Source organism: Eucalyptus grandis, chromosome 3, assembly GCF_016545825.1.
Source record: "Eucalyptus grandis isolate ANBG69807.140 chromosome 3, ASM1654582v1, whole genome shotgun sequence".
Taxonomy (NCBI): Eukaryota; Viridiplantae; Streptophyta; class Magnoliopsida; order Myrtales; family Myrtaceae; genus Eucalyptus; species Eucalyptus grandis.
Window position 1 is genome coordinate 34,372,564 of NC_052614.1, and position 25,824 is coordinate 34,398,387.

Below are 25,824 nucleotides of genomic sequence, written 5' to 3' on the forward strand. Positions count from 1 at the left end.
ATAAAAAATAATTTACGGCAAATGTGTCAAATGTGCATAATTTTAGGATTTTCTGTGTAAAAAAAAAGTTTGAGCTAAATATGTCACAAAATTATAATTTTGGGGTTTTTTCTATTGCAAAATAAAAAGTTGGGGTAAATGTGTCATAGTGGCATAATTAAGATTTTTTGTAGTTTTATCCCTAAAATGAATGACTTTTAAGTGCTCTTATTTCAAAAAAAAAAAAAAAAAAAAAGTGCTCTTATTCAGTTTTATTTTGTAATATGCAATTCTGCAATTGCCAAATAAGCTACTATGGCAAAAAAAAAAAAAAAAAAACCTCTCATGAAATATCCTAAAAACAAATATGTATATGACTTATTACAAAAAAGATTATGTCCGTAAGAGAGGCAATACGTTGATCTTAAATGGCAAAAACAAAGCAAATAAAGCAGCTGAGATGATTGGCGCTATAATTAAACAACTTATTATTAAGCCGCAGGACAGAATCCTATGTAGTCCTAAACTTTTGCGCAAAATTTCAACATGATCCTTCTGGTCAATTTTAATTGGAAATTGCTGAGACGGTGTAACGTCCTGCCATGTCGATGATTTTTTGTAGAAAATTAATTGGAATGACTAAATTGAAATTTCGTGCAAAGGTTTTAGATTAAATTTGTAAAATTAAAAAGTTCGAGACTGAATTGACATTTATAAAAGTTCAAGACTGAATTGACATTTATATAATATGTTTAGAACCGATTGAATAGTTTTCCCTAAACAAACACCATATAAGATTTCACTTTATGTTTATTACCTTTACCAAAAAAAAGAAAAAAAAAGATTTCACTTTATGAATCAAATGTCAGGGAGTAGATGAAAACCAGCTCGAACACAGCGAACGAAATCGAGGAGATGGAAACAGAGAATTATCACTGGGCACGAAGGGAAGACTCGGAAGCACCTGGCCATACCCGAATTGTATGTACAGTCCATCCGTCATTGGTTGGACGAAGCAGATTTTTAGTTCGTTTTGTCTCATATGTTTCGGGATCCATTCGGATCTCAAACGACAACCAACTAGACACCATCATCTTCGAGTCTAACTTCCATGATAAATGGGTGTAAACTCCCTCCGGTACAGCCTGATCTCCGTGATCACGGCAGGTGAATCCTTTGTTCTGTCCGGTTGCTTTTCCCTGGTGTGTTTTTTTAGGATTTTACCCTCCATTTATTATAAATATGTATCAATTTATGTTTTTTTCATGTTATTAATCAAATTTAACATGTGTATCAATTTGGGATTTTCGGTGGTTAAAAAATTAATTTGAAGTAAACTTGTCACAAATTTACTAGGTTGAGATTTTTCGTGGTATTAACCAGTTTTTTTTTTTTTTTTCGTGCATCGGTTGTCTCTTAATGCCCGATATCCCTTGGTAATGCTAGATATCTCATAATACTGTAGAAATCGCCTAACCATAGATCGGCCCAATTTAGCTAGTCCTAGTCCAATTTCCAAGGGGGATTGAGTCAATCCATGCTCCTGAACCCATGGACCTTACTCTATGTGGGTTGGTTATTGGTTTTGAGATTTTAGAGTTGATCCAATTCAGACCAATCCTATATTTATCATATATATTATATAAAATATATTATATATTTTTTGTCTACTCTAAACCCTTGCACCTTCACCTTTGTTCTTTCTTATGTGGTTTTGACATGTAAATTAGAAAGTAGAAACCTAGCCCAAATTCAACCAAAAAAACAAAAGTAACCTTCTTCGCTCACATCAGCCTTGCTCGCCTCACTCACCACTCACCTCACTTGCCTCTCGAGCACAATTCAATTGGTGAAATTGCTGGTCTGTCTTGACTTGTTTCACAAACACAGCTCAACAATCTCATATAGAGATTTTTGGAGTCACCTTATCTTATGTTTATATGCATAATAGATGAGCTAAATGCACGATGACTCCAATTAATGCAATTAACTGTGAAATGCATGAATGTAATGTGCAATAACAAAATATTTTTGGTATATAACTATATACTTATTTTTTGAAAAAAAAAAAGACTTATATGCAAAAATTTAGGTGTCAGCTTGGCTTAATAGACAAGTTTCGTCCCCATTAAATTCGGCCCAATTCCCTTTAAAAGCGTTAACTTTCACTACATATCCAAATTTAGTTCTAACTTTTTTTTATTTCTTTTTGGTTTCGTAAAAAATCACAACCTTTCACTCTATACCTAAATCTGGCCTCGTTATTTATTTATTTATTTTTGATCGGTTGGCCTCATTATTTATCCATCCAATATTGTTGTTAAAGTCTAACGTGTCAATTCGACGCATATTATTCTTCTCTCTTTCTCCTTTGATGATGTGGATTTTCAGCTCAATCAAATAATTTCTTAAAAACACTTCGACTTTCTATTTTCTTATTTTCGTTTTCTTCTTCATCCTTCCCGGCAACCTCCATGAATGGAGTCGCTCGACCTTGGATCTGAGTCTTGCAACCTCAGATCCATGTCACGTGACCTCAAATATGAGGTTGCGCACCTCAATCGCGAGTGGCAACCTCTATACCTCCTTTAATGGAAGCTGAGAATAGTGCACAAAGTGAAGGAAACGATCTGCACCCTCTCGGCCACGGTGGTTCTAAGGAAAGCTTGGGCTCGTTTTTGTCATCCCCAGCCATGGAATGGATATACAAAGTTTCGGGGATGGCTGAGCGAAGATAGTGACCGATAAAAATGGCTCCTCGAAGCTTGAAAAACTAGAACAAAAAGCAGGCGTCTCGGCCGAGCTCACTGGAGATGATTTTGACGATTGCCAACTGTCGTAGAGTACTATTGCAGTGTCAACACAACGATCAATACTCACAAATAAATAAGGATCGTGGAGCCCCGAGACACGACGGGGAAGAGGAAGAAGCTGGCGGTGCCGGTCCACGAGGGTGGCGATCGCACCACTGTCATGATCAGGAACATCCCCAACAAGTACACGTACGTTCCCCTCTTAGAAACTTAAAGTCCCATTTACCCCCGAAAGGATTGAACAAGAAAAAGGAAATCAAAACCAGGAAGAGGTCTTTGTTGGTGCCTCCGAGTTTTGTTCTTTAACTTGCACACACAAAAAAAAAAAAAAAAAAAAAAAGGAATTAAGATGAGAGATATCTGCATTTGGGTTGATGATTTTGGGGGGTTTGGTTGGATCGACTTGTTCCTACCATTTCTTATAGTGAAAATCCAGTTTTCTTGGATGTTGCTCATCATCAATTGGAAGACCCAGACCAGCCCTAACCAGCGCCCTCTTTTGCTTAATCTTTGTCTTATGAAGACCGTCTGAACCCAACGTTGGTTCAACAACATTCATGTCCTCCTAACATGACAAACTCAACCAGCCCTTTTGACATGAGTCATTTTAAATAGATGAAATAAACATAGAAGAATAGCAAAGCCACCATTATGTGGACCAAGCTCTGAAACTCGACTTCCTTTTGTGCCTTCTTCTCGGCGTCCCATCTCTTCCGTGCCTCCTCGTCAGCCATTCGCCGAGCCTTCTCCGCCGCCTTGCTTTTCTCTCTCTCCTTCTCCATCACAGCCCATGCGGCTTGCTCCAACGAACGTGCTTTCAGCAACTTCTTCTCCAATTCGTTCTGGTATTTATGGCAATCCCTCACCTGAAAATGTTGCAGCGACGAGACAATACAAAATAAAGCAAAATCAGCAATGAATAAAGCAATAATAAATTGAGATGATACTAAACCTTGGACGACATTTTTAAATATACACGCGATTTGCAACTTTTAATTACCGTCTGCTTTGCTCCGATTGCTTCCTTGCAGGCTGCATGGTACAGGTCTATTGTCCTCTTGAGCTCCAGTTTTGTCCTTAACATCTCTTCTTCCACTGCTTCCTGCATATTTCATACAGCCAATTAACCAGATAACCTATATATTAATATGTTAACCACGTAAATATTTCTGGCTAGGATTTTTACTGTTTAACTTTTTCGTGCTTGATTCAATCAGCTACGCAGTCATAGAACCAATGATGAATGCGCCGATCGAGTCGCTAAAGGAAACGAAAGACGGCCACGTGGGTTGTAGCTTTTGACTCGAGCAAATGCGGAGAGAGAGAGAGAGAGGTGTGAAATCGTCCATTTCCAACTCGTTAACAAATTTGAGTTGTGCATATAACATGGAAATGTTCCTTACAGCAAAATGCAATGACCACGGCATCGACTGTTCACCATCTCTCGTCGGTGGCTCGAGCGCCGAAGCGAAACTGAACGTGCTCAGCCTCGTGGAGGTTTCGTCATCTTCAAAACGTAAGCACGCCGAAGAACTGCTCATCCGTCCCAACCCCAGATCTTCATAGAAGGAAAGGAAACTGCTGTTGGTGCTCAGTCTCCCGGAGTTTGCCCGGGAGAAATCATTCTCGCAAGTAGAGAGCTCATCGTATGGCCGGCTGCTCGGGTGTCCAGAGTTCATGATTGTTAGAATATCAATCAACAGGCATAAGCTATGGTAAGAAAATATGGCAATATTCAGGAGCTGACAATGATTTTTCATCGACATTAATCTATATATTAAAATCCTTGAGCAAAAGTCTCACTAGTTTCATGGGTCATTTAAAAAGCACTACTTCATCCTGCCGTGCCTTTCCACCGTCATCTCTTATCAAGAAATTGGAGTTCTCTTCTTCTTTTGAACATTTTAAAGTCTCTAAATTTCTTAAGTTTAAACTTCCTTTCCTGCAGATCTCATGAATATACCCGTTATGTACTGATATGTCGCGTTGCTCAAAGAATTATGATGGCAAAATCCTTACCTCACATGGTTAAGCGTATCGACTTGTGCCGTCTTCTCAATTGTCAACAAGTTTGGGCGAGGACAAGTGGCGGGCCGCACGGATACGGCTTTTCCTTTGCCTACTACGTATATATTGCAATAATCCGGCGCGTACTTCAAGATGGTGTTTGGTGTATCTACAAACTTGAACAATCTGAAAGAAGAAAACGTAAATATAGATAAAGGAAGGTTGTTAACCCGTCACGAACAACTGCTCGCTTTGATAAAGTGTCGTGAGAATTTTGCAATGTTCAAACATAAGAGGGATTGCAAAAGTACCTGGAAAAACTCCTTCGTGAAGCCGTTCCAATTAACAAAGTGTCGACCGCATATCTGGAGACATATTCAACTAAAGCTTTTGCTACATCTGAATTCTCAAGTACAACTAGGTCACATTTTACCTGTCGAAGTTAAAATTAGAGGACAATTAGCGTGCTGCTACTAATACAATGAAAGACAGAGAGCATACTGTTCGAAGTATAAACCCAAAAATCTAAAAGGTCCTTCTTTTTCAAAAGCTAGAAACTGCACTCCCAAGAACACATACATGGATCACGGCGTTAGCTTAAAGACTTCACAAAATCTTCTCATTCAGTCTAGATTTAATAAGGTTTTCAAAAAAGCTACTTTCACAAGCAACGATAAAAGAAATATACGGTCTCTACCCATTGAAAAAATGAAAATCGATAGAGATATTATATAATGAACTGTTCGTGGAAAAAGATATTATCAACCAGTGCTAGATTCAAGTTTTATGTACTATTACTCTGTTTTTCATACTAATTTGGATAAGAATGGAGGAAGACGAAACGGACATGTCTCTGCAAGCAGTAGCAGCGGAAGCGAAGGAAGAGCTCCGCTGTTTGAGCGTCGGGTTGCGTCTCTTCCGAACAGGCTGCACCAAAATATGAATCAATAAAGTAGAGAAAAAGAAAAAGAAAATCGAAGGAGAAAAGCGAAATGCTAATTTGCAGTAGTATTCGCCACGATTAAGACTTCTCGACCTTTTCTTTTTTACTTTCCTAAAGCTAATATCTCTTGAAAACAGTTGATCGAAGAAGATAGGTGACTCATATCTATCAGGAGTCAAATAACGTTCGAGAGGGAGAGAGAGCCGACCTGGAAATGGAGAGGATGTCGAAGGCCGGCTCTTGACGTGAACGAGCTTGAGGGTCTGGTTTCGCAAGGAGATGACGTTCTCGATGGCCCATTTGAGAGCATATCTGCTGGGCTTGTCCTTGTCAATGGCAACTGCGATCAGCCTTTCCCTACTGCTGCCTTCACCTCCTCTGCCCGTCGCCACCACATTATCGTTGCTCCGTCTCAAGCTCACCACCGTCATCGTCACCTTGTCAATGGCGAGATTATTTGCGCATATTCACCTCAGTATCTGCAAAAAGGTTTGGCTTGTCTCTGCCTTTCTTTCCTTTTTTTCGTCTGGTATTGTACTTTTTTTAATTTCTTCTCCAAGATGTCCAGGGGTTTTATTGGGCAGTTCTGGATGCATTGAGGACGGAGAGACTCGTCTCATCAGTTGGGGTCTTAGTTAGGTTTTGGTTTTCTTGTTTTCCCCCTACAACTTTATAAACACAGATCAACAGAAGTTCAAAAGGACAGCCTGAGAAGGTGGTAACGGAACGTTTGTCGTTGCTTCTCACCAACCGCTTTGACTTTCTCCTGTACCGTTTGTCATGGTTCCTCAAAACCATACCCTAAATTGTCGCAACGTCCTTGATGGAAACATCCAAATAAATTTTAACCGAAAAATTATCCCAACAAACCTAAATCAATTATATTTTTGTCAATTTAATTCTAATTTTTTTGATTATACCAATTGAGTCCTTAACATTTTCGCATTTTACCAATTAAATTCATCCGGCCAATTTTAATAAAAAAAAAAAAAAACCGTTGATATGGACATTGATATTACCATGCAAGATGATTAGTGTTAACATGGACAAATTTTTTAAATTTTTTTTTCTTTCTTTCTTTTCCTTTTTTTTTTTCTTATCAAGTCTAGTGAGGATTGTTGGTTGAGCCTTGTGGATCACAAGCAAGGGCCAACCAACCGCCGCCGACCATAGGTAAGGGCTGCAACCGTCGCTCACAATTGGCAAGGGTTGTGTGCCCTTGCCTAGTGAGCGACGAAGGTCGATTGAGCCTCGCCTGTGATCGTCAAGGGTTGGCTAATAGCTCTCATCGAGCTTAGGAAAAAAGGAAAGAAAGAAATAAATAAATAAAAGAAAAGAAAAGAAAGAAGAAGAAAAATTATGAAAAATCCAGAAATTATAAAAATTGTACACATTAGCGATAGTTGTGTCACGTCGAACGATTTGCATTTATGTTGAAATGTCAGTGTTCACATCAGCAATTTCTAGTTAAAATTAGTTAGATAGACTTAATTGACATAATATAACTCATAATTGGAACAATTAAAAAGTTTAGAAATGAATTAGCTAAAATGCAATAGGTCTAGAACTTCTCTTTTTATAGTTAGATATATATATTTCACTTATGCGACGATGGCAACTGAAATTTAAGGAACCAAGGAGTTTCTAGGGTCTTCCCCCATCATTTTCTTGAACTTTGGAAAATTACTCTGATAATTCCATGTACTAACTTTTTGAAAAATTTCAAATAAATGCCCAAGGTACCTCATTTTCTTAAATAAGGATCTGAAGCAGATCTTATTTCTAATAAGGACCGTATCAATCTCAAAAAAGAGTTTGAAGTGGTTTGGCTATTGCAAATAAAGGCCTAGCTTTGCTGGCTCGCCAACGAGCAAAAATTCTAACTAATAAGAGATATTTTTGTCCAAACACAATTTAATTTTAAATTTAAATTATATTATATCAAAATTAAAAAAAAATTCTAACAAAAAACAAAAAAACTCCCTCTTACTTATGGTTGCTATTGTCTCCTGTTTCTAGCGAGGGCCTGTTTGCCCTTGCCTCTGTTTGGCGATGGTCACTTACCTTCACTCAAGCATAGGCAACCCCATTGGCCATCGCCACTACCTAGGGGTGTGCAAAATACTCAGGAACCGCCCAGAACCGACGGTTTTTTAGGGAACCGGTCCGGTTCCTGGTTCCAATTTACGGGAACCGGTGGGTACCGGTCCGGTTCTCGGTTCCATGGGCAGATCCGCCCGCCCGCCCACTTGGACCGAACCGGAACCTTTTTAATATTAAAGTATTGCTAAAACAAAACAAACCCTAATCGAGACCTCTCTCCTTTGTCCATCTTCGACTTCTCTCCTCCGTGACCGTCTGTCTCTCTTCTTTGTCTCTCTTCTTCTTTGACTTCTTCGACTTCTTCAGTTCTTCTGTGACTGTCTCCGCCCCAGTGACCGCGACCGTCGCCGCCCTCGCGCGCCCGCCGCCGGCTGTTCGCCCTCGCGCCGGCCGCCACCCGCCACAGCCTCTGCTCCACCCAGCAGTGACCCGCGACTCCATGGCTCGCCTCCGCGCTAACCACCGTGCCAGCAATGAGGGAGAAGTGGATCGACATCGAGAAGGCCAAGATCCTGCGCAACCACGTCAAGTGGTGCTACCGCGTCGAGGGAATCAACCACCTCCAGAAGTGCCGCCACCTCGTCCGCCAGTACCTTGAGTCCACCCGCGGCATTAGCTGGGGCAAGGACGGCCGCCACCCCTCCCTCCACAATCCCCTTCCTCTTTTCCCCTCTCTCTGACTCTGTTTTTGTGCCCTAGGAATTGTGTGGCTTTGGCATTGAGTTGATTGATTGTGGTCGGGTCGCATTAGTTGAGGCGTCAAGATCGGTTCCATGGATCCACTCGGGAACCGGACCGGGCGGTCCAGTTCCCGGGTGGATCCCAGTTCCAATTTTTCGGAACCGGTCCTTAGTGGGCGGTTCTCAATTCTAGGTCGGGAACCGCCCGCTTGGACCATGCACAGCCCTACCACTGACAATTGGCCAACGACCATAGGCAATTGGGAGCTATATTTCTTTTTTTTCTTTTTTTAACTTTCCTTTTCAAATTTTTAATCAAATATAATTTTAATTTAAATTGTGTTTGGACAAAAATATCCTTGATTGGCTGGAATTTTTTGCTAGTTGACGAAGCTAGGCTCTTATTTGAAATAACCATAATCACTTCAAACTTTTCTTTGAGACTGATATGGTCACTTCAGGTCATTTTTTGAAGTAATATCCATTTCAAGCCCTTATTTGAGGAAATGATGATACTTTGAGTCTTTATTTGAAGCAATATTCATTTTATGCCCTTATTTGAGGAAACAAGAACACTTTGAGCCTTTATTTGAAGCAATATTTGGCTGTAGTGCTATCTACAAATAAAGACAATCTAAAATCTGAGACAAGATAATCTTAAACAAGAAAGAAATTAAAATTAAATCTCCTAATAAATTGGTGTAATAGGAAAATTTGGAACACCTAATTTTAAAATGCAAACTACCAGTATAAGTCATAATATCAAAGTTAATTATTCAAAATTACGATTTTCATAACTAAAGTATATATAACAATATAATGTGAATAAATTTTCAATCAACTTTCATTAACATATTAATATACCATAAAGTACCCAAGGATTAATTTTATTTTATTTTTTTGGTCGAAGTACCCAAGGATTCAAATGATGTATATCTACTATTCATTTATCTATATTGACCCTACTACTGATTGGAAGAACGAATGAAACAATCTTTTGCTATTTTTACGGTTGTAAGTTGATGTAAAATTTAGATATTTACAAGTCATTGTGATTTTTTTACGAAAAAACTATGTTAAAACAAGGATGTATTCACCAATTTCTTAGTAAAAGGATGCTCGCGGGTTTCATTTTTCGTTTTGCAAATTTTGGAGCAAAATCAAAATAAATAACAACTTGTTCACATTTTTTCGTTTCGTCTAGTGGCCTATGAGAGTTGCTGGCCCTCACCCAGTGCCCAGCAATGGTCAAAGTGCAATATATTTAGAAATTTTTGGACAATTTTACCATCAAAAACTGTTTAGATGTTTCACTAGGACGTTGCAACAACTTGGGATAAGGTTTCTAGAGGAACCGTGACAAATGGGACAGGAGAAGTTAAAGCGGTCGAGTAGAAGTTACGACACACGTTCCATTACGACCTTCTCAAGCTGTCTTTTTAACTTCTTTTGACTTGTGTTTATAAGTTGGAGAGGGAAAACAAGAAAACCAAAACCTAACTAAGACCCCAACTGATGAGACGAGTCTCTCCATCCTCAATACATCCATAACTGCCCAACAAAACCCGGAAAATCTAGAAGAAGGAACTAAAAAAAGTCTAATACCAGACAATAGAAGGAAGGAAAGAAAGAGAGAAGCCAAAGTTTCATGCAGATGCTGAGGTGCACATCCTATCTCAATCGCATGTACAAATTCTTCATGCCAATGACAAGGTCACGACGACGATGGTGAGCTTGAGAGGGAGCAACGACAATGTGGCGGCGACGGGGAGAGGAGGTGAAGGTGGTGGTAGGGAAAGGTTAATAGCAGTTGCAATTGACAGGGACAAGTCCAGCAGATATGCTCTCAAATGGGCCATCGAGAACGTCGTCTCCTCACGAAACCAGACCCTAAAGCTCGTTCATGTCAAGTGCCGGCCTTCGACATCCCCTCCATTTCCAGGTCTCTCTCTCTCTCTCTCTCTCTCTCCCTCCCTCCCTCCCCTCTCTCCCTCTCCCCAACGTTATTTGACTCCTGATGGATATGAGTCGCCTATCTTCTCTGATCGACTGTTTTTATGAACTATGAGCTTCAGGAAAGTTAAAAGAAAAGGTCAAGAAAACTAATATCGCTGAAAATTAGTGTTTCGCTTTTCTTCGTCAATTCTTTTCACACTTATTGATTCATATTTTGGTGCAGCCTGGTCGGACGAGGCGCAACCCGATGCTCAAACAACAGAGCTCTTCCTTCGCTTCCGCTGCTACTGCTTGCGGAAACACGTGCATTTCTGCTTCCTCACCTTCCATTCTTATCCAAATTAGTATGAAAAACAGAGTAGTAGTACATAAAATTTGTATGAAACAGATTTTGCCTTGCATCTAGCACTGGTTGACAATACGCCTTTTCACCAAACAGTTCAATATACAATTCTCTAACACTTTTGCTTTTCCGATGGGTAGAGACCATATTTTATAGTTATAGTTGCTTGTGAAGGTACCTTTTCTGAAAACCTTTATGAATCTAGATTGAATGAAAAGTTTTTGTGTAGTTTGTAAGCCAACACCGCTATCCATGTATGTGTTCTTGTGAGTACAATTTCTAGCTTCTGATAAAGAAGGTCCATTTTGACTTTCGGTTTTATACTTCAAACGACATGCTTTTTGTCCTTCATTGTATTAGTAGCAGCATGCATATTGTCCTCTAATTTTTAATTTCGACAGGTACAATATGAAGTAGTTGTACTTGAGAATTCAGATGTAGCAAAAGCTTTAGTTGAATATGTCTCAAGACATGCGGTCGACACTTTGCTCCTCGGAACGGCTTCACGAAAGAGCTTTTCCAGGTACTTTCGCAATCCCTCTCACGTTTGAACATTGCCCCTCCATTGCATACAACATAACATGAGACCATGAGATTATCCGATCCATAGTGGATCCTGTCCCCATAAGAATTTCCAGGGTTCCCGTGACCCTTTATCAAAGCCAGCAGTTGTTCGTGACGGGTTAAAAACCTTCCTTTATTTATTTATACGCTTTTTTCTTTCAGATTATTCAAGTTCGCAGATACACCAAACACCATCTTGAAGTACGCACCAAATTATTGCAATATTTACGTGGTAGGCAAGGGAAAAGCTGTATCTGTGCGGTCCGCCACTTGTCCCGTCCCAAACTTGTTGACAATTGAGGAGACAGCACAGGTCGATACGCTAAACCATGCGAGGTATAGATTTGCCCTAATAATTCTTTGAGCAACGCGACACATCTGTCCGTAATGTGCTTATATATATAATGGAATTTAGACATTTTAAAATGTTTAAAAGACGGGAAAATTCCAATTTCTTGATAAGAGATGACGGTGGAAAAGCATGGCATGTTGAAGTAGTGTGTTTTAAATGACGCATGAAATTAATGTGACTTACGATTTTGATATTTAGATTAAAGGTAAATGATGAAAATCATTGACAACTCATGCCATTACATTATGCCAGATTTTCTTTACCATAGCTTTAGCCTGTTAATTGACATTCTAACAATCATGAACTCTGGACGCCCGAGAAGCCGGCCGTACGATGAGCTCTCTACTTGCGAGAATGATTTCTCCCGTGCAAGCTCAGGGAGACTGAGCACCGACAGCAGTTTCCTTTCCTTCTATGAAGATCTGGGATTGGGACGGATGAGCAGTTCCTCGGCGAGCTTATGTTTTGAAGATGATGAAACGTCCATGCGGTCGAGCGCATTCAGTTTCGCTTCAGCGCATGAGCCAGCGACGCAAGATGGTGGAGGGTCAATGTCATGGTCATCACGTTCTGCTGTAAGGAACATTTCCATGTTATATGCGACTCAAATTTGTTGACGACTTGGAAATGAATGATTAACTCTCGGTTACGCAGCTCGTGTCAAAAGCTACAACTTACGCTGCTGTCTTTCGTTTCTCTTAGCGACCTGATAGCGGCATTCATCATCGGTTCTATGACTACGTAGATGACTGAATCAAGCATGAAAATATTAAACAGAAAAAATCCTAGCCAGAAATACTGCGATTATATATAGGTTATCTGGTTAATTAGCTATGTGAAATATGCAGGAAGCAGTGGAAGAAGAAATCTTAAGGACAAACTTGGAGCTCAAGAGGACAATAGACCTGTACCATGCAGCCTGCAAGGAAACAATCCGAGCGAAGCAGACGGTAAGTAAAAGCTATAAATCGCATGTATATTTTAAAATTCTGTCCGAGGTTTAATAAGTACTATAGGACTGGCGATTCTTGTTCACGTGCAGAATTCGGTTTATATACATGAATCATGTGGATTCGGTAGTCTTTTCTCAATGTAAAATTAATTTTAGAGCACTAGATCTGATAACAAATACACCCACTCCGTATCATCTTAATTTATTTTTGCTTTTATCAAATAGCTGATCTCGCTTTATATCATGCTGTCATGTTTTGCCGTGACATTTTGCAGGTGAGGGATTGCCACATCTACCAGAACGAATTGGAGAAGAAGCTGCTGGAAGTACGTTTGTCGGAGCAAGCCACATTGGCAGCGATGGAGAAGGAGAGAGGGAAATGCATGGCGGCGGCGAAGGCTTGGCGACCGTCGGATGAGGAGGCACTGAAGAGGTTGGATGCCGAGAAGAAGCCACGCAAGGAGGTCGAGTATCAGAGCTTGGTCCACGTGATGGTGGCTTTGATATTCCTCTATGTTTATTTCATCTATCTAAAATGACTCATGTCAAAAGGGCTGGTTGAGTTTGTCATATTAGGAGGACATGAATGTTGTTGAACAAACGTTGGGCTCAGACGGTCGTTCATAAGACAATATTAAGCAAAATAGGGTGCTGATTAGGGCTAGTCTGGTTCATTCAATTGATGATGAGCAACACCCAAGAAAACTGGAATTTCACTATAAGAAATGGTAGCAACGAGTTGATCCAAACCAAGCCCCCCAAAATCAACCCAAATGCAAATTCTCTCTTTTCTTGATTCCTCTTTTTCTTTTTTTTTTTCATTTCCTGCAAGTTGAAGAACAAAACTCAGAGGTACCAACAATGACAGTCTTTCAGGTTTGGCTTTCTTTTTCCTTCTTCAAAACTTTCAGGGTAAATAGGGCTTTATGTTTCTAGCAAGGGTGAGTTCGTGTACTGTGCTGCGATCGCTGCCCTCGTTGACCGGCACCACCAGCTTCTTTCTCTTCCATCACCATGTATCGGGGCGTCACGATCCTTGTGCACTTGTGGTCATTGTGTCGACCGTTGACACCAAATTTTGTCGACTATTCAAGCGTTTGTTCTTATAAAAATAGAAAATAGCAAAAACAAGAAAAGAAAGATAAATAAGGGATAATGTGGATAATTGGTTTTTGTTGGGAGAACCAGAAGAAGCAGAGGTATTCTCCTTCTCTGAACCTCCAATCTCTAACAAGGGCCTCCGCCGGTCTGTCCCTTTGATATATAGGGATGGTGGACTCCACGAATGAGTTCCTTTTTTTAATGTGTCAGTATCCGCATACTTTAAACCCCTAGTTAGTATAGTACATTTTTTCTTGCTCTATACTTGGCAATACCCTATTATTGTTTTGCATCCAGGTGATCTTGAGATTCAAACAAGAATCTAGATGAAACCTTTTAAGGATATGCTTATATCCGAACTTAGCAAATAAAAGTTCTTAGAAAAATAGTAGAAAAAATGATGGTGTTGAAGAAAAAAAAAAGGCTTTTGCGCTTCCCCTTTATAGATGGACAAATTTCGCCCAAGCCACAAGCCCCTCAAGCCCATCCTCTCCAGCCCCACTAACCTATTCCATATGCCAAAGCCGCAGCCCATTAATTCAAAACCCATTGGAAGCAATAGAAGGGAGGAAATCTGCTCGCTCCAAAAGGAGAGCTGGAGAATGAAGTGAAATAAGAAAGGGAAAATGACAGAAATAATTCATGAATTTTGATTCAATATGTAATTTGATCCCTAAACTTTTAATTTGTTCAATGCGGTCCATATACTTTAGCTCAATGTGCAATATGGTCCCTAAAATTTTAATTTATTCAATATAACCCCTAAATTTTTTGTAATGTTCAATACAGTCTCTAAATTGTATGAAAATACTCAATAAACATTAAATATTTTCATACAATTTGGGATTGTATTGACTAAATTGAACATTTTCATATCATTTAGAGACTATATTGAACATATACTAAAAATTCTAAGATTACATTGAACAATTTAAAATATTAGGGACTACATTGTACATTAGGCCAAAATTTATAAACTATATTTATCATTATCCCAAAAGAAACAGACACAATGGATAACAATCGTTCCTTGACATGACAATGGATAGGGCAAACAAGAACATTTATTTTCATGTGCTACTCAGAATTGACATTGCGAGTCGCCAAATTCACATGGCGTGATATCCAAAGTCACAAAATGTCAAACATATCCAAATCCTTCGAAACAAGATTCAAAAGGTTTTCTCTTCATCGAGCAAATGGTATAACACACTATCTATCAAAAGTTTGAATTTTCCAAACATAATTTAAGTGCACTTTAAGTTCCACAGCCATCAACATGAGAAGGAACTACGAAAAATAGGCTTGAGTTCTGTGAACATGAGCTGAAATCTCAAGAGTTAACATGTCACTCTATTTACCGCCAACCTTTGCCTGTCCACGGCCAAAAAAGGTACCTTCTTGATAAAAATGCAGTTGACTACAATTCTCATTCTCTGTTTTATCAAAAAAATCAATGAATTAACCCAATGATACCATGACAGTAGCGAAATAGATTTACCATCCAAGCTTGTGCAGTTATTAGAGTACAGAAGAAGACCAACCGGTTCTATCATTCTTCATCAACTTCGAGTCCTGGTATGTATTCCAGACTGACATCAAAGATGACAGGACTATTTGCAGCCACCCTCGGCCTTCCTGGAGCTGAAGTGAGACCTTTTGGGAATGCCAACTGTTGAAGGAGCAAATCTCACCATCAGAACTAAGCTGATACCGTCATTTGTCAAACAGATTTTTGACTCATCTTTAAGAAACTTCACTAAAGGAAATAAAAGTACTTGTTTCTACATGTACGTAAGTTTGCAAGACAAGCAAAGTATGACAATGAAAAGTTGCTAAATTGGTAGATGATAAAAATGTAAGTAGTCAAAAGGCCAAAATAAAATTCAAAGCCATAAATTTGCACTCAACTTCCAAAACATTTAAAATGAGAGATGACATGCGAAAAGCTTTCCTTCCTTGAATAATCCCTTTGGTGCATTTACCTGTTACTGCTAAACTACGGAAAATTTGATTCCAATCCCTTCCAAAATCCAGATTGTTTTCATAAACCTGAATCCTCTGATTAATGAGGCAAATATACTAAATGAATTAGCATAGTTGAGTTCATTATACCATTCAGTTCGGTTTCAAGATGTGAATGCTAATCAATTCCGGTGCCCACTATCTTTTCCTATAATTCAAAATTTCACACCAGAAGAAAAGAACAATTAACATGGACACCTCCAAACCCCTATAAAGAATGATTCAGCTGCTAGAACATTTCCTACTTTGGGAACCCTCCCTACAGCTATTTCTCATTGAAAATCAGGCATTGTGAAATTGAGGAACTTACTGATCCAGGAATGTACAATCGACGCTTCCCTCCAATTTTCATACTGAGTAACCCTTCGTCAAGTCCCTTGATCACCTAAGCCAGCGTTTCAACTGCTATTTGTCATTTGCAAAATGATAGGCATGGCATATCTACGGTCATGCTGTGTGAATATGTAACTATCCATGCATATGCGCACTAACACAAGCCATTTAATGTGTATGCTTGTTGTGTAATGCAGCAAACAACACCATTAGCTGGAGAAAGGTAGCAACTTTGACATTTGGGTCTCTTAAATCATCATGCGACAACATGAAAATTATAAAAGAGGTTACAATACTGGGCACTATAAATTCTACATATATGGCTCTTCTGGTTTAAGAAGAGCTTACTATTGATAGTATATTAGATCGAAAGTACCAATAATTGGCCAGAGGAATAAAAAAAGATAGAAATACTGATTCAATTTGAACCCATTAAGTTTGCAAATTCTTTAAAGCTGATCCTACAAATGGGCACACGATTGTAATGGGCAAAGAAGCAATCCAAATTCTTCAGCACATGCTTGCACACATCTAGAACTTGGTGAATAAAAAAAAACGGCTTCTTTATGAAAAGTAGATATCAACAGCAAAAATATATTTTCCTTCCCAAATTATTTAACCTTAAGAATCAAACTCAAAACTTCAAACTTGTGGGCATTAAAATTATCAATATGCAGTTTCAACTGCAACAAACTTAGCCTGCACTTCCTTATTTATGCTAACGTCATTTCCAGATCAAATCATGACATTTAGAGTTGCCTAAGAAACGTAAAAGAGATGCTAATACATCATTTTGTTATTCATTGTGATAAATCTTGGATTAAAACCACGCGCATGAGGTAAGGTGAGGTTAAAAAATCAACCAGAAGACAACCTGGGTTGGAGGGATATTTGTAGGTTTGCAAATCAAAACCCAGTTCTCTCAAACCAATTGATCAAACCCACCAGATCATCATCAGCAATCCTATTACATAGTTGGGATGACAAGTCTTGTAAAGGAGAAAAGTACAAATCAAAAGGCATGACCAAGATTAGTGCTTCTTTGACGGCCAAACAAGATCATATATGTGTGATTCCTAAGATTAGCTTATTTTTTAGACTGTGGCAATCACAAGAAAAAATGATTAGCTACAAATGTTAATATTCCGACGACGTTTAACAGAACTAGTGCTCAACATGACACCCGTTCTATTTTCAGGAAAGAGGTGAACATAAAGAAAGATATATTAATACTCATTTTATGATCTGATGAACAACATGCAGTGTTTAAGATATATGCAGAACACACCTGACCAGAGCCAACACGAAATATATAAAGCTGGCCTTTCTCCAATGAGCTGCAAAGTGAAGCATGAAAATGATTCTGAAGAGATCAAGATCTGTTGATGAACCTTATTAGAAACTTTAACCTAAAAATTAAGCTAACAGGTGGAGTGAGACTACATGAATATAAGGCCCATAAAAATCCCCTAGACAAGCAATGTGGGATACTTCAACAAAACTGTTGATAAGAGCACACAAAGTTATCAAGCACACTTAACTTAAGATTGGCATCAAAATGACTTCAATCTCCAGACAAAAAGAAGCAACATAAACCTCAACAACTGAACTTTGGCTTGATTGGTGCCTCCAAATTAAGCACCAGCATCAAGGAAACATCTGATATAAATATCAGATAATTTCTCCCTGTCCTACAGCTTTTTGGTGGCACATGCAAAGGCAAGCGTCTTCCTAGTGAAAAACATTGATGACCTCACAAATCCACATTACAATTTAGGCGTTGAAGAGAGTTCTTTCCCTTCACCGATCCCTAGCGTCCCTCCAAACACATAAACTACATACTTCAATTGGCAACTAGGCACACACCTTTTATTGTAGCAGATTGAACTCAATCCAGTTAAGAGGGAAAATTTTCAAGATTTCAGACAGCAGCTTCTAACATTAAAAAATGATTGTCGTCCATAGAAGATTTCGAAGATAAATCGATAGATGGCAGCAAAGGAATGATTCGCATACCTGTCAAATATTTGCCCAGATGGAACCATAGCAACATAATTAGCAGCTACCTAAGGGTGGTGATATTAACATGAAGAAAGTCAATTTAAGAGGATAAGTTTCTAAGATAAGCAAGCTATTAGTCAACATGAGGCATCACTATATTTGGAAAGTTCTCAGCCTGAAGTTTTCCAAAATTTAATGTCAAATGGCTAGGCAGCACATATTGATTCAAAACCAGCACGTGACTAAAACATTCCAAGCCAAAATGGGAGAGGAATTACCAACAGCTTAATATTTAAACGGATTCTTTTTTAACTCAGTACTCAATCAACTCAGACAATTTGATCCGAAGTAAACTAATTTATGCTGAAACTCCAATGGTTTTGGAAACATGTAAAAAGAAACTGCTCTCATCAAAAGGAAGAAAAAGAATATTAATTACCTATCCACGTTATGTACTAAGATAATTAGGCCTATCTCATGCATGTGCCCTAATTAGAGTGTAGACAAATCTCATGAATCATTCCTATCAACATCATTATCAAATGTTAGACTAAGGAAATTCTGGTCAGCCTTACTAGTACAGTTAAGACAAGGAAATTCTGGTCAGCCTTACTAGTACAGTTAAGACCCTCTGGAGAGAAGACATGTAGCAATTACATATGTCAGAACTTTAAGATTCCAATGACGGCAATTCATTCATAAATATTTTTGGTGAAGGAAGGTAGAAGAACCAATTTGCAGAAGAGCTCACTGACTTGGAATCCAATAGGTGGACTAGGGCCTTCGCCAACTTTTATATCCTTATACTGCAGACCAGATTCTGTGGTTACCATTGGCACCTTCATGGCAAAGAAGATTTCAAACTTAAGAATGACCATTAAATAGAAAGAAAAAGCAAATAAATAAGCCAATGATCATAATCACCCCAATATCACTACTTGATTTCAAACTGCACTTATATGCCAAAGCAATAGCTGCGTAGTATATTGTCCTACTCTAGACTTTGATATGGCAAACTACAATGCAACAGACTAAATCCTTTTGCATGATTTTCCACAAATTAAAAGATTGTCACAGCACACTGGGATTCTAGCACTTTTTCCCAAATTCCAAAACACCGCATTATGTCGAAGGGAAAGTTCAATAACAAGACCCTCTATAGTGGATCTGTAATTTATATGAAGCCCCAAAATATTCCACAGCAACACCTATCAGCCGATAAGATTTCCTACAATAACTACGTACGAAATTTGTAGCAGTAACTCCAAAAAACATCTTAGATAGTAGGCTATGCCATCTCAAGATTCAAGTCATCTTGAATTAGTTAAAACATAAGAGAAGAGGGTATGTGATCTCACCATACATTTTCAAGCTCTTTCTCACAAGTACTATCACATAATTTGGGCTTTTCCTCTGGTGGTAAGCCAGCTCCAATCACATTGAATGAGTTGATGAAGAAACTAGATAGTCCGCACAGCAATCCAATTGCATCCCGACGTTTGAGTGAGCTTAGATGCCCATCGCATTTCACTAGATTTGAAACTTTGGGTACTGCACCAGAACACCGCACAAATGGGCCTCCAAGTCTTCTCCCAGCATTGCTTTGGCAACTTGTACATGATGTTTTACCACTATCCAAACCTAACAAAATCTCAACTCCTCATCAAATCTGGTGCCCACAAATAAGTACACGGGAAAAATCTAGAAGAAATTCAGAGGAATATTATTCCATGTCATGCAAAAAAGTAACAGCCAATAAACGCTAATCCACCTCAACAACTCCATCCAGCTTCTTTTGGGGGTGTAACTCTTGTTTTTTTTTTTTTTGGTTGAACAGGGGTAACTTAAAAATAAGAGTGCCGCGCTTCAATCAACAGTTCAGTTTGAGCTCAAAGTTATTTCTATCAGAACAGCATATTTACCTCAATAAGCACTGGGAATCTAGCTTCCTTCACTGCCTGTTATTCAGACCCTTGTCAAACTGGTGACATGACCCACAAAAATGTCAACCTGAGTCCTAGAAATGCAAAATGTAGCTTTCCAATAGGGAAATTCAAGCAATGCAGGCCGACCCAACTGGTTAAACTCGGTCGACTTAAGGTAGATTCAAAAGGGACTCAATCGAAATCCAGCATAACGCCCCAAAACATCCACCAGCCATATGGTCAACGAGACGCTTATGTGTATTCTTCTCAGAGCAAGAAACAATGTCAACTGTCTCCACAGGTTGATTAAGTCATCGCATGAGATGACATGACTGCACCAAAATGCCCAGTATCATCACGAAAGTTCTCATTCGCAAGTTCGCTTAATAAAGTCTCCATGGGCATACATATGGTGAGCACTCTCGACCATTCAAGATACCTCGAAGCTTGCAGATCAGTGAATTGAGGATTATTGACAATAACCTCGAACGCTTCCAGAAACCCAACACAGGACAAACAAAAAGAACGAATGGAAATAGAACACGATGAGAGAGAGAGAGAGAGAGAGAGAGAGAGAAGGTAGGGGAAGATTACCAGGAGCAGGAGAAGGAAGGAAGAGAGAGGAAACAGAGGAAGCGGCCATAATCCCTTCCTTTGTGGAAAGAAACTGAGAAGAGTAACGTCCCTCCCTCTCTGGATAACGATATCTTCTCGCTACTTTGTTTTTTTTGGGTAAAGTCTTCTCGCTACTTTGTTTATGTTTTAAAAACCAAAAAAAAAAAAAAAAAAAAAAAATTATATACAAAATATATATCTTTACATATAGCCATAATGTGATAAAATTTAATGAGATAAGTATATTAAAATTTCTAAAACTTATCACCAAAGTGCGTTTGAATATTTAAATTTAAAAATATATATATAATTAAATTTTAAAACTTGATGTAGTCAAGTTTTTTTGTTAACTATATCCAATTTGACCAATAAAAAATACTACGTGATTTTTGTTTATTTTCACTTCCCTATGTGACGTTAAATTTAACTAAAGCACTAAAACCATCTCGTTTTGATCTCAATCCTAATTTTTACACTAAATCTTAATTAGAGTAGGATAAAAATCCTAAAGTCTTTCCAAAAAAAGACAAACTAAAAAAGGCTAAAAGTTGGTTGAGTGTTGATTGTGGTAGCCATGTTGATTAAGAGCCTCTCTTTAATCGCTGAGGTCAAGAGTTCAAAACTCGTAATTGCTAGCGTTATAAGTGGAGGCCTTCGCTTCGATATAAGAAGCAACAAACCACCTGCATGTGCCTTAAGAGACAAGCGGAAGGTGTTGGGGTTCTATCCTAGTCTCCCCGAGATATAGCGACCCGGCCCTTGGTGCTATCCGGGCACGAGGGGCTTGTGGTGGAGTCCTTGGTTACCAAAAAAAATAGACTAAAAGTTTTTAAAAAAAAAAAAAAAAAGACAAAAAAACCACCATCGCAAGGAGGGCTAGGCCCTTTGCCTGTGGCTATTGCCTAATCACAAGTGGGGTGTCAGCGTTTGTCAATGGAGTTGCCGTCGCCTAAGTAGTATCAACATAGACACGAACACGCGATGCATGATGCAACACAAGATGTAATTACTACATCAATGGAAATTGAGTGAAATTCCATCTAGATACTCAATTTTTTTTTTTTTTTAATTTAATAGGTGTTTCGCCGATTTTGGATCTCATAGTGAAATATTTTTCATCAAGTATTATAGTTTGATTTTTATTAAAAAACACTTAGGTTTTGTGTTAGTTTTGAACAAAGATGGTCAAATGTAAATGAGACTATACACTTTATAATATCAAATTCAAAGAAGTTCGTGGACTTAACACGAGCTTAATATCAATGATAGTTGATAGTCAATATCAAAACCTAATTAGTGAGGTCAGTTAAACTCACTTTAACATAATAATAAAAGCCCATTAAAATTAAAGTGGTTTATACAATATGGAAGATGCTTCAATAATACTAGATATTAATAGGATGCCTAAAAAGCATTGCTCTCTACTAAGTTTGATGACACAATGTTGGAATCTAATCAACAACGCTAGACAATGAGAATAATACCTAGTAGACACTACTCCTAAATAGATATGAGGACACAAAGTCAAAATCTTATTGACGATACTAGACAGTGATAACAACACCTAGCGCACACTAATCTATAGATGTGTATGAGGAGACAACGTCAGAATATAATCGACAACGATGGACAAAGACAACAACACTTGGTGAACACTGGTCCTAAATGTGTATGAGGATACAACGTCAGAATCTAATTGACAACGCTAGATAAAAGCAACAACACCTAGTGAACATTGTCCTAGATGTGTATGAGAACACAATGTCGGAATCTAATCGACAATGTTGGATAGTGGCAACAACATCTAGCTAACACTGTTTCTAGGTGTGTATGAGGACACAACGTCAAAATTTAATCAACGATGCTAGACAGAGGCAACAACACTTAACCAACATTGTTCTTAGATGAGAATGAGTAGACAACATCGGAATCTAATTGACAACGCTGAATAATGGGTTAGCCCTAGAATTTAATCGACAACACTGCCAAGATATAGATATTCACCGAAATTGAATCTATGATAGGAATTTTAAGCTAGGCTACACTACATAAGGCTGAAAGCAAGATAAAATAATTTTATGTATGTTTGAAGGGGCTCTTTGTTAGATTGCTTGCAGTATTTATAGGCCAATCTAGTAACCGTCAATAATCAGTTACTACTTTACCAAAAAAAAATAAAATAAAAAATAATCAGTTACTTCCTCCTCAAGAGTTGCCCTACATTCTATGTCGACCCGCCTTATTCATATTTAGTTTCTAACCTATTGACAACATTTTCGCAGCTTATCCAACAAGTATTAACTACTCCTCTTGAGTTCGGCGCTCTTTTAACCATTCGCCTATTTCTACCGTCAATGTTATATCTTCATCAATGATCCTTGGCTTCAACACATGACAACCAATTGCTTCATTATGAAATCATACGTCTTTGCTTATGTGTTTGTTGAAATTCAGCCCAAGGTTTCTCAAATTTCTTGACTATTTTTTATTTTCATAATCACTTATGGACGGAGCTGATGTAGATTATGGTCCATATACAGCCATGAGAGCGATTTTAGAATTTTTTGTCCCTCATGACCAACACGTGCTTACACGGATATTTTTGGTGTCAACAACAGGTGAATGCATTAGGCTTTCATTTATTTACAATTAATACTTTTCAGAAAACTAATTTCACACCAGATAAATGCCGACCAAATTCCAATAGAAAATGCCTACGCGGTGGAATTTGGCAATCCAATCTCTGGTGGAATCTTGCAAAATACATTTCCTGTAGGTTCCAATTTTTTTTTTTCAATGTCCTTTTACTTTCCGATTTCTTGTATTTTAATCCCTATTTGATTCATAATTTTGCGAAAAGGGTCTTGGTGAAAATGGCTAACGGCACTTGTTCAACATATCCAATGATGAATATTCACAAATTTCAAATGACTGACTGCAGAAAACACGAGTAAAGCATGGCAGTGGAAAAAAAAAAAAAAAAAAAAAAAAAAAAAAAAACGTAATTTTAGAGTCATCTTCGTAGGTTCGAGCATGAACAACTGCGGAATGAATCTCTGCCCCTCTACGATTCAAGTCATCATTGCTCGTTTCCATGTTGCAGAGTAGAAGGCAAGTTTTTTCTCTCTCGCGCTATGTTCGAGTTTCTCCTACTTCCTCTTTTTCCAGATTCCCCACAAAACAACTTTGCCTTCTCTTCGACCATCTTCATCTTCTCTCTGCTTCACTTTCTATCATCTTAGCTTTCGGATGCTTCCTTTTCAACCGTCTCCACTCAAATTCTCCGTTTTTTCGTTCTGCATGTCACCGATCCTTCACATGCAACCCTTGAAACTTGTTGTTCTGGTCTGAGTCCCTCTTCGCTAATCTTCCTCTTGCTTAACATTTCCTTCATGGCTACGGAAGAGAATGATGATTCCTCTCGTATCGCTTCATTGTGTCACCGACTTGGACGGCTCTGTGCGGAACAAGAATTGGAGGTCCTGGGAAGATATTCCAACAATGTACAATATCAAAGAGTGTCGCCTCATCTTGATTGGTAATATCTTTACAAACCCCACCATTAATTTACCTTTTCAAGTTGCAATGACGAAGGCCCGGCGGGTGGATCATGTTGATATCTCTTCTCGGGATGGTGGGATCTATATCTTCAAATTTCGTTCTGAAACTGAAAACGCAGAGCATTAGATGGAACCCCGGTTGTTCTCGGGTCATCTCGGTTAACTTGCGACCCTGGAAACCAAATACACCATTACATTGTTACGATTTCTCCAAATGCCCCTTCTGGGTTCATGTCATAGGATTACCTCTGGAATGGAACACTCCACAACTCTTAAGTAGAGCAGTACAACAAATAGGCAGAGTGTTAGAAGTTAAACACGATACATCTGGGAGAATTCGCATTGAAATAGATCTGCATCAACCATTAAAATCAGGGAAGCTCATTAGTATCGCTGGAAAACCTCTCTGGCTTGATTTCCGGTATGAGAGACTATCACATTATTGTTACTCTTGTGGGAAATTAGGCCATTATGCAACTTCATGCAAGGATTTCCAGTATGAGGAATCTCAATTCGAGGGACGTGATACAATGGTGTATGGCCCTTGGCTAAGAGTGTAAAATCAAACAAAGACATGACCCTTATTGGGATGCCTTTTACAATCCTCTCTCACATTCGTAACCTATGGAAGAGACCATACCTGAAACTCCCCCATCTCTTCACCTCCCTCTTCCAGCCTCCGCCTCCAACAGTCCCGCTTCCCGAGTTTCCCATCCCTTCCTCTCGTCATCCCACCCGCACTCGCCGAGATAACTCCTTAACCACCGATTTGGTCCCCCAGAAACAAAGTTAAAGGGTACTCAACTTTTATCTTCTGACTCTTCGCATCAGAAAAAACATAAATCTCCTCGAACTCAACTAGGACTAGGATCTAGTAAGAAAACTAAAAGATACTCCCCTTATGATGTCCGAGCAAATCCTCTTTCAGAGTTGGATGAATCTCATTTACTGGATACCCCTGTTTTCGAGGCTGATGACCATTCCTCATGGGCTTTGGCGGCTGGCCCTAAACAGCCCCCACAGTCAAAATGAAACTATTAAGTTGGAATTGTCAGGGGTTGGGCACTCCCCTGACAATCCAAGCATTAAGGGCTTTGGTAGCCTCTAAAAGGCCCGATATTGTGTTTTTAATGGAAACGAAAAATACAGCTTCAAAGGGTACGTAACTTACAGCAGCGTTTCCTTTCTCTCACTCCTTTTGAGGAATCCCGTTGGCTTTTCCGAGGTCTTGCAGTTTTTGGAATGACTCGTTTGACATTACTGATTCTTTCGTCGAGTCGGTATTATGTAAATATGTTAGTTTTGGATACCTGATTTCTATATCTATGCAAGTTACTGTCTCCATGCCCAAAGCCTTCTTTCCATCCTAGGCAGGATTTTGGAATATGATCCGGATAATTCATGCCTCCACAAACTTACCCCGGATATGTATTGAGACTTCAATGACTTCCAATATCCCAGGAGAAGACGGAAGAAGACCAGCTCATTATTCCAGTAATGACATCTTTTCGAAATTACTTGATGATTGTGCTTTAATAGAGTTAGCAAGTAAAGGATGTGAGTTCACCCTGG

General features: G+C 38.8%; 4 protein-coding genes and 1 long non-coding RNA gene across 5 annotated transcripts; 2 read left to right on the plus strand and 3 right to left on the minus strand.

The window, feature by feature from the left end:
• Positions 1-3,201: 3,201 nt before the first annotated feature.
• LOC104439564 (U-box domain-containing protein 51) lies at positions 3,202-6,173 on the minus strand. Its single transcript, XM_039309574.1, has 8 exons — positions 5,951-6,173; positions 5,647-5,726; positions 5,111-5,232; positions 4,812-4,985; positions 4,196-4,502; positions 3,793-3,894; positions 3,440-3,658; positions 3,202-3,357 (listed from the first exon to the last, which is right to left on the minus strand). The coding sequence occupies exons 1-8, from the start codon at positions 6,171-6,173 to the stop codon at positions 3,202-3,204; spliced, it is 1,383 nt and encodes a 460-aa protein (XP_039165508.1).
• A 4,077-nt stretch (positions 6,174-10,250) lies between these two features.
• LOC120291826 (U-box domain-containing protein 35-like) lies at positions 10,251-11,752 on the plus strand. Its single transcript, XM_039309575.1, has 4 exons — positions 10,251-10,467; positions 10,705-10,784; positions 11,226-11,347; positions 11,551-11,752. The coding sequence occupies exons 1-4, from the start codon at positions 10,251-10,253 to the stop codon at positions 11,750-11,752; spliced, it is 621 nt and encodes a 206-aa protein (XP_039165509.1).
• Positions 11,753-12,068: 316 nt separating this feature from the next.
• Positions 12,069-13,333, plus strand: LOC108958567. The gene is made up of 3 exons (XM_018870936.2): positions 12,069-12,315; positions 12,589-12,690; positions 12,968-13,333. Exons 1-3 carry the CDS (start codon positions 12,178-12,180, stop codon positions 13,229-13,231), a joined length of 504 nt encoding a protein of 167 aa, XP_018726481.2. The 5' UTR covers positions 12,069-12,177; the 3' UTR covers positions 13,232-13,333.
• A 1,504-nt stretch (positions 13,334-14,837) lies between these two features.
• LOC104437301 (peptidyl-prolyl cis-trans isomerase FKBP16-3, chloroplastic) lies at positions 14,838-20,801 on the minus strand. The gene is made up of 8 exons (XM_010050225.3): positions 20,672-20,801; positions 19,516-19,793; positions 18,908-18,991; positions 18,168-18,217; positions 17,440-17,488; positions 16,129-16,203; positions 15,338-15,465; positions 14,838-15,229 (listed from the first exon to the last, which is right to left on the minus strand). Exons 1-7 carry the CDS (start codon positions 20,718-20,720, stop codon positions 15,346-15,348), a joined length of 705 nt encoding a protein of 234 aa, XP_010048527.1. The 5' UTR covers positions 20,721-20,801; the 3' UTR covers positions 14,838-15,229; positions 15,338-15,345.
• Positions 20,802-24,263: 3,462 nt separating this feature from the next.
• LOC120291139 lies at positions 24,264-24,944 on the minus strand. Its single transcript, XR_005548991.1, has 3 exons — positions 24,893-24,944; positions 24,499-24,605; positions 24,264-24,359 (listed from the first exon to the last, which is right to left on the minus strand). It is a non-coding gene; the product is annotated as an uncharacterized LOC120291139 (long non-coding RNA).
• Positions 24,945-25,824: the final 880 nt, after the last annotated feature.